This window comes from Vanellus vanellus (genome assembly GCF_965231255.1).
Source record: "Vanellus vanellus genome assembly, chromosome: 13".
Classification (NCBI taxonomy): Eukaryota; Metazoa; Chordata; class Aves; order Charadriiformes; family Charadriidae; genus Vanellus; species Vanellus vanellus.
Genome location: NC_138918.1, coordinates 13,545,814 through 13,562,815, shown reverse-complemented (window position 1 = coordinate 13,562,815; position 17,002 = coordinate 13,545,814). Strand labels below are relative to the sequence as shown.

Below are 17,002 nucleotides of genomic sequence, written 5' to 3'. Positions count from 1 at the left end.
TTTGCTCCGTAGTTGCACAGAGGGTTTGGATGTTACCAGAACAGCCCAGACCCCTGCAGCTTTGCTCAGGGTCCCCCACGGCACCCAGTTTATGTGACCTAGCGTCTTAGAAACCCTGCCAGAGTTATTCTATTCAGGTTTATCATTCTCTTAATTATTTTGCTGTGACTGGCTTTAACATCTGCGAAAGTAAGACTGTGAGACGCAGTACAACACAGTCAGACCCCACACAAACTACAGCACCTCCGTCCTGGCCTGCAGCACCTCTGCTGCCTTGCTCCTGCCTGAGAGCTGCTGCCGGTGATAAGCCCTGGGCTTGTGTGCACCCTGCGCTTATGACAAATGGCTGTGGCCAAGATGAATGCAGCATTTCAACGGGTGAAAAAAATCTACTGCTGCCCTATCAGTCAGCTTGAGTGAAAAGAAATGATGCAAAGTAGTATCAGCCAGCACAGTACAATTTCTGTAACAAGCTTCATAGATGGCTTCACTAGATGCTTTGCAGTCAGAAGTTAAAGAAAACAGGAAGGTTTCAAACGAGTTACGAAGGCAGGAAGTGAGTCAGCCTTGAGCAGGAGGGACAGCAAACAGCAACCCCTTCCACTGCAGACACCCAGCCACGGGACACGGACGTCCAGAACCGGAGTGAATGAACCTGAGAGCAGAGAGTGCCAGCAGGGCAAGAACAGAGAGAAGGGACCCTTCTCAACTGACCACAGCCCAAAGGAGGAAAGATTTTCTCCATGCAGAAGAGTGTCTTCTAACCAGTTTTCCTTCTCCATGTAGAAGCAGCCTAACTACCAAGCCACCAGCTAGTCCCCACCCTTCCCAGGCACACCAAAGCCTCCTGCGCAGTTCTGCTCAGAAAGAGTGGCTGAGAAGAGTCCTCCAGAACAACTCAGCTGGGATCAGGATTTCAGGTCCCCTCAAGCATCTTGAAATTCGAACATTGGCCTCTCACGCAGTCAGATGAGTACTGTGCTACTGGAAATAGAAACACCAACACGTCCTCCTCAGTTGCCATCCTATTCTGCCCACGTCCTGCAGGAGAAGATATTGCTCTGAACATAATGTCACGTCAGCCTCCACAGAACAAGGAGGCCAAGGAACATCTTAGCAGGGCTTAGGCATAAACAAGACTCTAGCTGTTTGCCTAGAAACAGATGCTTATCAGAGAATTCATCTGGAGTAAACAGAAGAGCCATAAGCCATCAGTGCTACCACAGCTCAGCAGCATTATGGCAGGAGTTCTGAGGATCTGCATTTCAGGGATAGGTACACAAAAGGCACAGGTCCTTTGCACCTCCAAAGGTAGGTGCACCTCCAGGCACACAAATTACATCTAAAAATAGAAGCTGGGTTCTGAAGTCACACAGACAGCTTTGAAAATTGTACTCTAGATATTTGACAGTATCACCCATCACACAAAAATGCTGCATTCCAGGAAACAACACTCACCCCTTAAGCCTGGACAGTCACACAAGCACTGAGACCCCAGATTGGTAACAAATACCCACCAACTTTTCCAGGCTCCTAAATGGGACAAAATAGTTAAAGAATTAGCTGTTCCACAGACAGTGCAACAGGTTCTTAATATGTTGGCCTCTCTTTCAAGCACACTTTTGAATCTATTAAGAGGACAAATAATTTTTTCCTCTCTATTAATTGGAAAAATAGGATGTTAGTTCCAACTGAAAAAAAAAAACTAAAATCTGGAAGACGGGCAGAACTGGCTGAGTTCCAGTGCTAGAAAAGGCCCTTGCCCATCTGCTTCTTCTGACAATAATTTTCTATAAAGCAGCAAACAACTGTAGCAAAAGACTTAAGTGTCGCAGCACAGCCACATACACCAGGGTGGCGAACCAGGACAGAACTGAAGTAGAGTCTGAGCTTCTTCGAGGCAATTAGATTGCAATGCAAAGCATTTCCAGATCCTTCCTAGTTTCAAAAGAAACTCAGAATAAGGCGTGGGAAGATGGGCACGGAAGAACAAAACACTTCAGAAGAAGGTTTACTAACACTGAAAGAAGCTGCTGAGAACTTCTTATCTGAAAAAGAGGCTGGGGCAAGACTGGGTAGAAGGTACAAAGCAAAATCCAGTACTGGGTTGCAACTTGCAAGTTTTGAACATCTTCCAGTGGAACAATTATTCTTAGAAAAGTGCTGTGCTGTTGGAATCAATTTCCAACAGGAATGTTTCCATTTTCGTTTTGATTTTCATTTTTTTTTCTCTCACACATGCTTTGATAGGTCAGTGTGCTTCTGGAACTAGGGTGTATTGCATATACAAAATGAAGCTTCATTCCTGAATTTTAGAGTTAGATATTTTAAGTCAGCTTTTGAATTAGAAGTCTTGATTTCATAAGAATGGGACACTTTAACTGACAATTTTAAATATCTAAAAAGAATGTATAAATTCCTTCACAAAATCGAGGAAATGAAACATAATAGGCTCTACTCCAAGCATAGGATCACACAGCTGCTAAAAAAAACTCTCAGGGGTTGTGTATTTTTTAAGAAGGAAGGTGATGGGCAAGGACTAGGGAATACCTAAACAGCCTTAAGAAGAAAACTGTATGGACAAAGCTTTCAAGCTGATAACAGGTTGAGAGCAAAGAAACTGTCATTCATTGTTTGCTGCTGGGTTATGTTTGGACAAACAGAACTTGGTAAATTCCCTGAAAATAAACAGAATCCATCACAGAGAATCACAACTTCTTTCTCCTGCCTGGAGTTTCCACAAGCAGTGGGTACAAAGAACTCAAATTCTGGCTAATCACATTTTAAAAGGAGATTGCTACCATGCCGAAAGAAATGCAAAACCCTCTGAACTAATAAATTCTGGGAGCACCTTGTATTTGATTGAGAAGCAAGATGATAGGTTAGCTAAACATGATGTCAGTTTATTGATTCCTGAATCTGGAACGGTTTTGCTTACCTGGCTTACAGAAAACTGAAGCCAAACAATAACTGATTCAAGCTTGATTTGGGGTTGTTTGGTTTTTTTTCTTGTTCCAAAACTGAGTCATAGAGACTTTGCAGAACTGAGCTGTAACAACAGCCAAAAAAACCATTCCTGTTGAGGAAACAGTTCTGTTGAAAGCTGATATCCCCTGATGGGGACATCCCAGCACAGAGGGTGTTTGTGCCTGCTGAGATCTGCTGCGTGCCGCAGCCTGTCCCTCTCAAGCCAGATGATTCACCAGCGCATGGAGCAGCCGTTTTATCGCTGCTCTGCAGAAGTATTCAGCGCTGCTCTTCAGACCCCAGCAGGGACCTGTCCACCACACAGGTTTCTCAAGCCTGCCCGAGCTGCTTCAGAAGGAAGGCTGGCCACATTATTCACCTTGCAGGCTGGAGAACTGCCTGTTGGTCAGGAGAGCAGGCTGCAGGGCCCCACGGTTGGGATTTCCCCACAACAGTCCCAGGGACATCCCTTGCAGCAGGGACAGGCACGTGTTGGTTTTGTGTCTCTGTGGATGGAGGGGAGTTTACCAGAGAGGGAAGAACAGTATGATTTGCACTTCATGACCCCAGGAACTCTGCTCGCTCTCCCCTGTGCTCCCGCTGAGGCACAGCTCATCGTCTCGCCATCTTCTGAGGTGTACACTCACACTGCAGCCGGAAAAAAACTCTGTGGGGAATGTGAACGTTTCCAGGGATTTTTGCTTAAGCCCATTAATATCCAGTATCCCAGCTGGCTATTTATGGAAGATTAACAGCAGCATCTTGCTTGGATGTCAGAGGAAATTTGAGCAGCAGCAGTGGGGAGAAAAGTGACAGAGAACTATTAAAAGACACTCTCTGTCATTGCACAGCAATCACACTGTCACTGTTCACAAGGAAATATGTTTGGTTGTTTTTTGAAGAAAGGGTCAGCCTCTGCCCTCTGGGACGACAAGGGTCTATAATTCAGGATCAAGGAGAATTCTCCATCTTATTGGGATCCCCGTCACACACACAGGCTGCCGTGGCCGCGGGAAGCAATGGCAGTGGGCCGCGCAGGGAAGCCCAGCTGAGGCCTGTGGCTACATGGCGGGCAGAGCACAGGGAGCAGCAATGGACACAGGAGCCGTGCAGCAAAGGCCCCGCACGGGCTGAGGCCTCACAGACACAGCCCTCAACGAGAAGAATTTAGGAAAAGCTTATTTCTGTCCTCCTTTTCCTGCTATCCAGCGGCAGGGCTCCCTCCAGTGGCTCAGCTTGGCAGGAACGGCTGCCTGACAGCCAGGAGAGCCCCGGGCTGCCGAGAGCCTCCAGCGCCAGCTCCTCCTGCCACCAGCTCCCCCCGGGCTCAGTACCGGGGTGCTGCTTCCTATCCCCGGATCCTTCATCCGCCTGTACCCCTCCTCACACCAAGAGCTGTCAGCCACGTCCTTCCCCTCTCGTCCTTCCACAGCACCCACGCTGAAGCCCCTCAGAGACCATTACCGAGGTCTCTGGATCCTTCCACAGCCGTCCTGTGTGACCATTGACAGTGCTAACGCCCTCTCTCACCGGTGGAATGTTTTATCCGCAAGTAATCCAGATCATGTCATCTGCCTTTTGTGCTCATCCTTCAAAGCTGCCACCCTGACTTTTCCATTTTTACTCAGGGTCTGGCTCTGCCTTGTTTGAACGGCAACGCAGCAAGTTCAACACCTTGCCCGATGGCAAATGCCTCGTGACTCCTGTGTCGATGCACAGAGTCATGACACTAAAGGAATTACAAACAATTATCTTTGCGTTAAGTACATAGAAACATGCCCATATTTAAATTCATATTACCTTCTATATCCGCAGGTGAAGACTGGACCAACACAACGCTGAGCTCATGATCGTCACTGCAATAATGAGGGCCCGGCTTTCCCCGCAGGCAGCAGTCTGGCAGGAGGCGTCTTTCCTCCAGAAGGGCAGCCTTGTCCCTCATGCCACCACAGCAAAGGGCTGCCCATACCGAAGGGATGGGGTCTGTCTCTCCTACCAGCATCAGGAGCTCCCACTTCGTGGCTGTGGTGAGGAAAGCCCAGTTCTCCCAGTCCCACCGAGGGGCTGCCTGTCCCAGTGCTGGCATGGCCCCTCACTGTTGGTGTGGGGACATCCAACTCTGCCTCCACACGTGAAGTTCTCCCCATGGACTTTCCCACCACACATGCAGTACCAAACCTGAGAATTTTGACTAGTTTTCAACCCACAGCAGGCAACAGGGGAAAAAGGCACTGGGGAAACAGCAGCGCCCACCAGTACTGCTCAGCTACACTCACTCTGCAGAGACTTTGCACAGCAGTTTGGGTTTTGAGACATGCCAGTTTGACTACTTTATGAAGGACTAAAGGTAGGATTCCCAAAGTGGTGCTAAAGCACAATTCAGGAGAATTCACAGTCCTGCACGAGCACTACACAACTCGCAGGTACTGACAACGCTGAGGCTGCAGAACCTGAGGAAACACACGGGAGCCACCTTGCCGCTGGTGCAGCCAGCCACTGACGGGGCAAAAAGGCCAGAGCATGAGGGAGGAGAGCCAGAAGGCTATGGCATGTAAGCCATAAGGCTCTACAGGTCTGGAAGGAGGCAAAAGGGAATTTGGACGTGTCCACACAAGCTGCAATTACCCCCTCCTGACCACAGCACTTTTGAAATTCCTGACTGTTTTTACTCAGTGCTCTCTGAAATTTTGTCTGAGTTAGGAAAGAGCAGGAGATGCAGGATCTAGTCTCTAGGAAACACCAGAGCAGATCCCACAAAGTTGTTGAAGACTCACATGAAGGCAGGGCTCAGCCAAGGCTGCAGTTCTGTGAAAGGCTGAACTTACAGCATGCACCCAAGTGTCATTTTTAATTGTGCTGATGATTACCTCTGGTCTGCTGGGCAGAAGAAATTAGGTCAAATTTACCTTCAGAGCTGCCCCAATCATGCCTTTATTTTTTTCTGCAGGACCTTGTCTCAAGTTGGAAATACGCTCTTGCCACAAAGAGAGGCTGTCTGACAGTTCAGCTCCAAAAGACTTTTTTATCAAGGAGGCTCAAGGTTAATTGTGAAAATGAAACGAAATGCATATACCTGAAGCCAAACCGAAGGCCTAAATGTAAAAGGTTCTTTCCTAAATGTTTGAATAGCTCAAAACCCAGCTGTTTGTCAGTGATTTTCTCCAGAGTTGTCTTCCAAAGGAAAATATTCAACCCCAAAATACCATGGTTGTGAGCTGAAGCATGAATGCCATCTACACTAAGCACTGCTGCCAGAACATGCCTCAATGGTATGGCAAGGTAACGCAGGTTTTCCTCAGGTCAGAAATCAGTGTTTTCTGGGACATTCTGTTGGCTGTTTTAAGATCTGTGAAGCTTACTGTGCTGGTTTGAGCTGGGATAGAGATAATTTTTTTCACGGTAGCTAGTATGGAGCTATGTTTTGGACAGTGTTGATAATAGAGGCATGTGTTTGCTATTGCTGAGCAGCGCTTACACAGCATCAAGGCCTTTTCTGCCCCTCACACCGCCCTATCACTGGCCGGAGTGTCAGCAGCTGCGTGGTGCATAGGTCCCAGCTGCTGTTAAACCCCAACAGTCCTTTTAGGCATCCAACACAGGACTTGAAGGGTTCAAGATAACGACAGATTTGCTTGGAATGTACTAGGAAGAATTTATAGCTGTTATTGCTGTTTGGCTATTAATCAGCAGGCTCCTGTGCTTGCCATAGGGCTTGCTTACCTTACTGTATATTAATTACAGTCTAGTGCTTGTCGGTGGCTGCTTTTTGCTTTCGCTGCTTGCTGTACTGCCTATCACCTTACTCTGCTGTGCCTGGGAATGTTCTGATAACAGCGATGGCGATGCGCCTGGGCTGGCAGATGGCCAGGGCATCGCTGCTGGGTCTGTGCTGCTGTACTGGACAGGCTGGAACTCCAGTGTGAACTTGAGGTGAAGGGACTGCGACCTGTGGACGAGTCCATGTGGGAGCAGGACACCCCAAAGTCTCTGTAGCCATGAATAAGTCCACACCAGAGCAGGTACATCTCAAATCATCTGTGGCCATGGTTGCATCTGTGTTGTGGCAGGCCTACCTCTGAAAGGTTTGTGGCCCACAAACCAAGTCCACGTTGGACGCCAACATCTGTGGCTGTGGATAAGTACCTGCAGCAGGTACACCTTGAAGCATCAGTGGCTGTGTATGAGGTGATGCTAGAGCACCTCAAAGTGCGTGGCCAGGGATAAGGCCACAACAGAGCAGTCCCCTGGAGGGACTACAGCCATGGGTAAGGCCACATTGGAGGAGATTTACTTCTGAAGGGACTGCAGCTGTGGGTAAGGCCACTTTGGATCTAGAAGTTGAATTTAAGATACAATGAGGGAAATGTCGCCAAGAAGGATATACCTCTGCACACATCTTGTCTATCACCCTGCATCATTATGGCTATTCTTTGAATCTTCAGTGTCCCATGCAAAAAAGCTTTCCTTCCCCTCTTTCAAATCCCTTTGTGTATAGCTACACCAATCATTATACCATCTCAAAGGAAGCATCTCTAATTCCACCTTAAGTAACTGAAAAATAATACGAGAAAAATAATCTCCATCACCAAAATGGTACTTCCATCTTACTGATCTTAAATGTCCTCAGAAACTCTTAAGACAAGTTTAGCATCTCAGCTACTGATATCCTTGCAGACTGGATCTTAGGTCTTTTTCAGTGCTATGTAAATCATCATTACTAGTTACAATGAGACCAAACCAAGTCTGATCTTGTTCCAGGTTTAAACTTTTACAAAGTTAGTATTTGGGATGAGTTCAGGTCACTTCAGATGGTGATATCAAATACATAAGGGACATACCTGATATATGCCCTTAAGCAAAGGAGTCAGATCTGCAGGAAAAATACTCACTCAGAACAGTTCTCGAAGCAAATATATACATTATAAACTCCAAGCTCTCCCCTCTTCCAGTCTTTACAAGTTCTCAGTTTTGTCCCTTGACTAACAGAAAGGGGAATCACTTCTACTGGCACAATTCACTTAAACTGGCTACATGACACAGAGGGACTTAAAAGATGCTTTTACCCATTGGCTACATATTTTGAGCAGAAGTACTCAAAGGAAGCCCAGCCTGAGCCACTGAAGACCAATATCTGAAGGCCTCCAAAGGCTCCACCTTCCATACAGCTTACAGAAATAATTTGTCTAGCACAAAAATTCAAACATGATATGTAGAGCTAGAGGTATGCCTTCAGCTCCGCAAACCTCTCTCCAACTTCATTAACTGACTGAGATTACCTCATCTGTTAGAAAAGCACAGAACACCCACCTCAGTAAGTTGTTTGTGCACTCCTTTTTCTTTCTGGTATTCTTCACAATCTGACTGCAGGAAAATAGACATTAGGGCCATTTTAGAACTTTTCCCTATAATTTTGTAGATCATTCGAGCACGACAGGCCCACCATGCTTTTAACTTCTCCCAAACTGTAGTTAGAACTAAATTTATCAATTATGCTTTTCTTACATGCTTTGCAAAGTTATACGCAAAAACATATGCTTGCACAGTCAGATCCCAAACAACCAGTTACTAAATATATATTGTGTATATAAACTGTATATAAACCTCATTATAGACATGTTGATCTGATCAGTGCCTGTGTCTCTTGGAGCGCAGTGAGCACCACTTCAGAGTAGTTAAGAGGGACATTATTGCATTTCTATACAGTACTTCACTAACTCTAATTAAACCACAGCGAAACTAAAAGTTACAATATTCATGGCTTTGCTAACCCTAGAGAGACCAATTGCCTCCAGGCTTCTAATTTCTGTTTTTTTTAAACAATAAAAGATAAAAATGCCCTTGGCTGATATACTATTCCCTGTAGTCACAGAGTAAAGGCACACTGAATTCCTTAGTGCTGACTCTTATCCTCCATTTCACATTAATGAAGTAATGAAACCCATTACAGATGCCTGCACTGCGCATGATGTACCAAAGGCAAACATCATCACACCACAGCTGTCAGGTTGCGGGAGTGAGAAGCCGTAATACATGCTGTTACCATGGTGCCACCCGCTGCCAGATCATTACAAATAGGATGAATTATCTGATACGCACTGAAGTAATTTTACTCAGCCTGCTAAGAGATTATTTTTATATGAATCTCCAAGTTCTCCTTACAGAAATTCAGGTTAGGGTTTAAAGGGATTCTCACAGCCAGAACACTGTCAAAGAAGATGCTTTTCAGAGTCATGATCAACTAAAAAGGTACCTGCTCTGTGTACTTGGTTACAATCCGGATTTCCCAGTCATGGTACACAGTTACACTGGCCTATTAAGGCTCGTTCAAACTGAGAACAAGGCACCAAGCAAGCATTCATTTTCATCACAGCCATGCATTTAAAATCCCAAATATCTCAGATCTTTGCAGGAAGCAAAAACTGATCAAGCAAGTAAACCAAAACATTACAAGCAGTTTTAAATAGTACTTCTGTTGTGCAGGTTAGTGCTCAGACACCATTTTGAACTCAAGCTGCATCTATTCCTGACAATACCCCAACAGAAAATACAACTTGATAAGTATAAAAGCTGCATATGTCATATCAACATTTGAACAGTTCCTTAAGGAAGTTGATTTTTTAGTCATCAGTAGAAGGCAGTGTCAACACCTAGCTGAAATAGCAAGAAACAGTGCAGAATTCTCAGCGACCAGGCTCCCTGCATCTCAGGAAGACAGCAATTCATGCGCTGACAGCAGCTGGTTTCGCAGCTCTGAGGCTGAGGGAGTTTGCATTTTCTAAATAGGAGACTAAGCTTCTGTAGCTGGGATCTCCTCGAGTCACTGCAGGCAGCAAGCTCACTCCACAGGCTGAGTCTCAGCACAGCTGTGCTCTCGTGCAAGTCACAGGAACGTGCATTTCCCTTTAACCCCAGCCAGCTGAGTTGAAAAGTACATGAAATGGGGGAAATAAAAGCCAGCTGAAACAAATGGGTCTTTCTGATGAACATTTACAGAAGAAAGCTTTGTAAAAGCAAAAACTTGGACCCGCATTAACCAGAAATCCCGATGGGAACATGAAGCCCCAGATACACTAGGCACACTACTGCAGGAAATAAAGATATTCCCAGTCACCTAAAATTTAGTGCTGAGAATTAACATCTAACCAAAATTGAAATTAATTTAATCATTCATCTGCTATAGAGAGTTAACTCTAGCTTATCTCACACATGTGTCTAAAATTGGACATTAGCTTTTATTTATTTTTAGTCTTTTAAACCAAAAGGATCATGGCCAACAGTTTAAAAAGCTAATCAGTCTTTAAACACTAAGTATTCGTTAGCTGTAATGGTAGTAAAAATAAAACTGTTTTTTGTATTGTGTTGCTGAATGCAGATTTATAGCCCATACACAAGAATCCTAGCAACACTCCTGGTCTGGGCTACATAATGAAACATACCTTTTTGATCTCAACTGTTTACAGATAAAATCTTGAAAATCTTGCTTGCTTCTTATTCAGACCTAACTTTGACTAGCTTGTATTGCTTCCCAGCAGCTATGAGAGACAGCATTTGTAGAAAATCAGGTGAAACATCCAAAAAAGGATCCTACAGAATATGTTCCTCTGCACCCAAAACACCCTTTCATAATTTCACAAAAAAATAAAGAAAATTGGGGGTGGGTGAAGGAAAGGACACAAAACCTATGACTGTTTCTTTTTCCCTAGACTTTGAAATGATTTAATAATTTAAGTAAAAGAAGATTACACTAGTGTGAACCCATTTAGTTTATTCTAGCATTATTACCTTGTGTTCTACACCACAGCAGCACTCATTCTCATGCAGACAGACCAGCAATATTCCCAAGTCTCTGACACACACTGTACTTTATGCACACCCATTCTGCTGTCCCCACAAGTAACAAGTTTTTGGGCTTCAAGATTAAAGTCTATCAGTATCAAGAGGCCTATCTGAATCATCTAATTATCACCTTTACAAACATTATACAGATGTGTGTTCATTTTGGTATGAAATCAAACCAGCAAGCATGTTTTAAGTGTTTGATGTGTGTGCATGTATACACACACGTGGACATGGCACAAAAAGCTTTTTTTCCTGGAGCTTCAAATAATAGATCTATGTGCTTGATCACAGTGAATATTATAATTAACCCAAAATAATTTTTTACCATTATAAACTTCTGTAACACATACAAAGCACTAGTGTCTCTCTCCAGACGAGATATGTTTGTACAAAGAGTTACAACCTACATTTATGTTGGTTTAGTGTCGTATCCTTATGGTATCTCACACCACATTACCTGGTGTTTTGCATACCAATGACTATTTTTACTTGTGTGGCTGCATAACAAGCGGCCACGAGATGGCACTGTTTCAGTGGCTTAGTCACAGGCATTTTTCTGTAAAATTGAGCTTAGACTGTTTTCTCCCAGCTCATTGGAGCTGGTAAAGACAAAAAGTCAAAGGAAGATACATTTTGTCACTTTCTTTTATAACTATGGCTTAACTCCCATGGCTGGTAGACTATACCCACCAAACTTCAATCTCAGCCGAGATGGCCAAGTTATTTCAGTATCAAAAACTATTAAAATGCAATTAAGGATCAGCCAAAACCTGAAATCTCTCTATAGAATTTCCTTAATTGTATCTTTTTCTTCTGTTTAGTTTGATATTCCTCTGAATTCTTTGAAGTTTCGAATCAAAGACAAGAAACTAAAGATAAATTAAGGACCAGGTATTGTATAATTCATTACAGTTTAACACTTTAGCTGATACCCTGACAAGTTTGAGGGAGAAACAGAATGAATGTCTGTTTTCACTTCATCAGATGCCCGATAATTCAGAAATAGCAACAGCAACTTGATTGAAGGTCAGAATTTGCAACAGGCCAATTCCCAAAATGCCCATCTATCTCCTGGTAAGTAAAAAGCATTCAGTAAATGAAACAGGTCTTGAGGAAACATCCCAAACTAGGAAACAGTGAAAATGGGTATTCTTTGCTTGGCCTGTTACCCTTTTCAAGACTTGAAGGAGCCTTCATTACTATGCCATCACAGCAGGGCAAATGCATTCCCTTCAGCGCCTGCAAACCAGACAGCCTATTGGAAAACACAAGGGCGCCTTAGCTGCCTGCAATTTTAGGTTTTCTAGAAACAATGGCATGGAAGGAGTATGGTTACAGAGTCACATACCATCTTCCTTTGCAGTCCAGTTGCAGCCTCCAAGAAGCAGAACTGTGGGATACAGCACTGACCCAGGCCAAATTAACTCCATTCCTTAGCTAGAGCATTTTCATCTTTTAGTCAGCTTGCCATCATTAAAGCATATTTCTTACTTCAGACACTACTGTAAGTGTGAGCTGAAAAGCTAGTCTTGCCCCTGCCTGCCCTTATGTAGTGCCACATTATACTAATGGTAAATCTGAGACGGTAATTCCTCCTGTTCAGAGCTCAGGTGCATTTTGGAAGAACTGAAAGGCCTTCTACCTTAACAGATGACCAGAACACAGGCACAGCATTGTGATTCATGTTAAGGATGAGCTAAAATCCCCCTCACTACAAGAAGGACATTGAGGTGTTGGAGCATGTCCAGAGAAGGGCTACAAAGCTGGTGAAGGGTCTGGAGGACAAATCTTATGAAAAATGACTGAGGGAACTGGGGTTGTTCAGCCTGGAGAAGAGTAGGCTGAGGGGAGATCTTATCACCCTCTACAACTACCTGAAAGGAGGTTGTAGAGAGGTGGGGGCTGACCTCTTCTCCCTAGTGAGAAGTGATAGGACAAGAGGAAATGGGTTCAAGTTATGTCAGGAGAGGTTTAGATTGGATATTAGGAAACATTTTTTCACTGAAAGGGTTATTAAACATTGGAATAGGCTGCCCAGGGAGGTGGTAGGTTTGCCATCCCTGGGGGTGTTTAAAAGAAGGGTAGATGTGGTACTTAGAATTGCTGAGGTTGGAAGGGACCTTTAAGATCACCGTGTCCCTATGATTCCAATTCTAAAAGGCAGCTCAGGCTGCTGTAATCTGACTAGACCAGAGCACTATCCAGGAACTATAAAAGCAGTTTAACTTAAGTCAGTTGTAGAGGTCAGCCTTCACTTTATGTGATTAAGAACTGGAGTTGAGGCCATTACAATGCAAGAGAAGATTATTGAACCTGTGTGCTTATAATTTGAAGGATGGCGTTCCACCAGCCTTTCCTTACAGAGCACAGACAGTATCCAGCAGCAAGTGCCACAATGCTGTGAAAAATAGGAGTAGTCTATAGCTACATAAGAATCCAATATGTACCATCTTAGACAGCCACTGTGAAGATCAAACAAGTTCAAGAAAAGAATGCCAGAAGAGTACTAGCACTAATTTACACTAGATATACAGATTAGTCTTAAACTCTTGCATGTTTAATGGATAAAGGATAGGTTACATACACAGTGAGGTCAGAAGTGCCTCTTAACCTATTATGACCAAGTAGCCTAATCAGTAGATACTAAATCCTCAATATGGTTCACAACAGTGAATTAGTCTTGCTTAGAAGCTTATCCAGGCTCTGCTTTAATTGCTTGTCAGATAGTGTCCCTTTCAAACCACTATTTTACTACCTACATCTCAGGTCTACTGAAAATAGACAAGTCTGTATTATACAGATTAGATTACCCTTTATTAAAATACAAAACTACATGAAATTTGAACTCAATAGAAGCTTCAGAATATACATTAAGGGTCATAATTCGGAGGTGGCATGTCAGTGATCTCATCCAGGGTAGCAAGGAAGTCAGCAGTTGACTGTAGCAAGTCTGAAAGTTAGAAATAGAGTAAATCAGTTTCTCATGAAACCCAGAATTTATACTCTCCAACATAAGCTAGCTCTCAGTGGATTAGCATAAACCTCTTGAATGACTAAGGGGAATACTGTTTGATTGCATAAGCAGATTCCACTTAGCTGACCAGTTAGCAATGCACTGCAAGAGATTGTTCAGCAACATCACTTTGAGACCACTACCTGTACTAGTGGGGCTGACCAGTTAGATTTAGCTTAACTATATATCAAAAGCTGTTTGATACTAGTGTGCTATTCTGGTAGTTAAGGCAGCAGTGGCAGTTCACCACTGCAGCTAACTAGCTGTCCTCCCAAACCACTAATGAGCACTGTATGTACTGAAACTCATGCTAAAGTTTCCACTTACTAGACTCCCATGAAATCTCTTCAATCTTCACAGGTGAAGGAACCATGTTCACAAGTCTGTCATATGTCCTTTCAAATATCATGAGGGGAACACCACGCAGGTCAATATTGCTTATTTTGTGCTCTTCAGGAAGATCAAAACTCTCAAAGTCTGTTTGAGAAAGACACACTAGTTTAGTAACAGTGTACAGTAGCAGTAGCCTGGGAAGCTGCAAATTCTCCTAAATTAAATGAAGTGGGAGCAGGTCCAAAACACCACAATCCTACAGTCCCCTCTTATGGGGTATTTATTTGCAGTTACACTGTAGTTGTCCATAAAATTCCATGCACTGATACTTATCAAAAGACTAAACTGCATAACAACTGCTAATGTAAAGCAGGAGATTTTACCAATTTCTTTCCAATTACTATACTAAGTCAACTTCATCACACACTGCATATGTATTTCACCAACACTGCAGTCATCTTTGGTATAGTAGTTTTTGCACGCTCACTTCCACATGAACTGGATGTTTTAAGGACACACTTTGAAGGACTGAGATCTGCAGTGGGCTGTGCTAAGAACAGCTTTAAAAGTTTCATCTTCAAACTACTACATCATGCAGCAGTAGGAATCTCTTCAGTTACATCTTCTCCTCTTGGCATACAGTCTTGAGAAGTCTACTCTTCAGTACTGCTTCAGTATTCCTTTGAGTACTTGTCTACTAGTTGCCATTTAATTAATTCAGAGGCTATGGCATGGTTACTTGGAACTGGTTGCCTGCCACCATAATAATGGACTCTGACTACTACATATCCGGAGCACAGCTATTGCAGTTAGAAGTGTTTGCACCAGAATAAGATGGTATTTCAGACATAGCAAGCACCCTTGTGTTTAAGAAAGGACTCCAGAGAAATGCTATGGTGGCTTGTTTGCCACAATAGCTTGGCCAAAGTCTTACAATGTCCATACTCATGAAAGCCCGATTATTTATTTTAATAATTACACCAGTAGTTCTTACCTTGAGGATCAAAAGGAAACATATTTTCTATTTCTGGCCAGTCTTCTTCAGCCACTGCCTCACAGCTTTCTACACCAGCAGTCTTTTCAGTAATCTTAAAAAGAGAAAGTCACATTATTTGACCTACTGTAGTACCTTTGTAGGGGCTTCCCTGTGCTATATTGGTCTACAGACAAGAATGCCTGCCATACAGCCCTCAGTTATGCCTAAATTCTAACACCTTCAACACAAATAAGCTGGAGATAGGCAAGTACTCCAGTTGAGTTCATGTAGTGCAGTACTATATATGGTGGCAACAAGTCACTGCACTAGAACATGTAGGCTCATAATATTAAACTCCTGATACTTAACATATGAACAAGACCTTAACTCAGACTGTTTTCTCTAGAGCCACTTCTTTGCCATTCTGGGCCCCCTAAGCTGTTGTATTCCTTGCACCTATGTAAATGTACTGGTTTCAGCTAGGATAGAGTTATTTTTCTTAGTAGCTCATATGATGCCATGTTTTGGATTCATAATGAAAACAGTGTCGATAACACACAGTTGTTTTAGCTATTGCTGAACACTGTTTAGACAGCATCAAGGTCTTCTCTGCTTCTCATGACCCCACCAGCAAGTAGGTTGGGGTGCAAAAGACGTTGGAAGGGGACACAGCCAGGACAGCTGACCCCAACTGCCCAAAGGGATATTCCCTACAGTACCAGGCTAAGCAGTGAAAACTGGTGGGCAAGTTCGCCAGGGCTGCCATTGCTCAGGGACTGGCAAGGTGTCAGTCAGCCGGTGGCAAGAAATTGGTTTTGCTTTTCTTTGAGATTTTTAATTATTAAATTGTCTTAATCCCAACCCATGAGTTTTCTCACTTTTACCTTTCCAGTTCTCTCCCCTGTCCCACTGAGTGGAGAGTGAGCAAGCAGCTGTGTGGTGCTTAGCTGCCTTAAGCCACAACAGTAGGTAAACTATGTATTTCCCCACCCCACGTAGAACTGTGTTGTACTCACTTTGTTTGCAGTGCAAGGCTGATTTCTCTGTATTATCTTTTCTGTCTTGCCTGTGACTTCTTTAGTTCTATTAACATTTCCAAGAGCCTTTCTGACAGAGCAAGATGTGGCTGGAGATCTGCTGCTGTTTTTTTTAGGAAGTGGAGTGTTAACTTGCGTTCTTTCAGATAAGACTTTTGCTGGAGAGCGAGGGGAAGGAAAAAAGCAAACTTTAGTACCATATCAACCTAAAGCTTGTTTCAGTAAGTACACGTGCTGGAAAAATAGTTGTCATAAATGGTTAACAACTATTTTTATAACTCTGGAGCATAAGTCCCTTCTATGACAAAAGCACAAAGTTATTTTCATAGTATTTCACAAGTTCAGCAGAACTTATTAGACAAGTAGATGTAAGAACAGAAAACTATAACTGTTCAAAACAGCGACTAACAAAACATGATTTATGCACATCACTCGATCCTCTACTGGCTTAGGGCAGCATATACGCACAAGATCCTGAAGGAAGCCTTAGCTGATTCTTAGTAGCACCAACTTCACCATTCTCCTTATCAATAAGGATCAGTGTTGCCATCTTCACGTTGATAAGACCACTCTGGAAAGCCCATACAGGAAAAAGAGGAAATCATTCTTGTCATTTCTTCCACCACAGCACACTTTTTAAATCAAACCACATTAATGACAGCATAGCTGCCAGCACTGGTCCCTAGAGGAGGGGGAACAAACCTATATTTCACACCATTTCATAGTGGCTTAGCTACAGACTCTTATGTTTGAAGGCATTATTAATGCATGTATGTGGTAGGCTCATATTCCCAAAGGAGCTTGTATGAGTTTGGGAAAGTAGCAAGGTCTCACTAG

General features: G+C 43.4%; 1 protein-coding gene across 1 annotated transcript; it reads right to left on the bottom strand.

Annotated features, from left to right (window-relative positions):
- Positions 1-13,611: 13,611 nt before the first annotated feature.
- Positions 13,612-16,715, bottom strand: PTTG1 (PTTG1 regulator of sister chromatid separation, securin; the record flags this gene model as incomplete). The annotated part of the gene is made up of 5 exons (XM_082489932.1): positions 13,612-13,756; positions 14,147-14,296; positions 15,147-15,240; positions 16,145-16,323; positions 16,634-16,715. 5 exons carry the CDS (start codon positions 16,713-16,715, stop codon positions 13,677-13,679), a joined length of 585 nt encoding a protein of 194 aa, XP_082346058.1. The 3' UTR covers positions 13,612-13,676.
- Between the last annotated feature and the right edge of the window lie 287 nt (positions 16,716-17,002).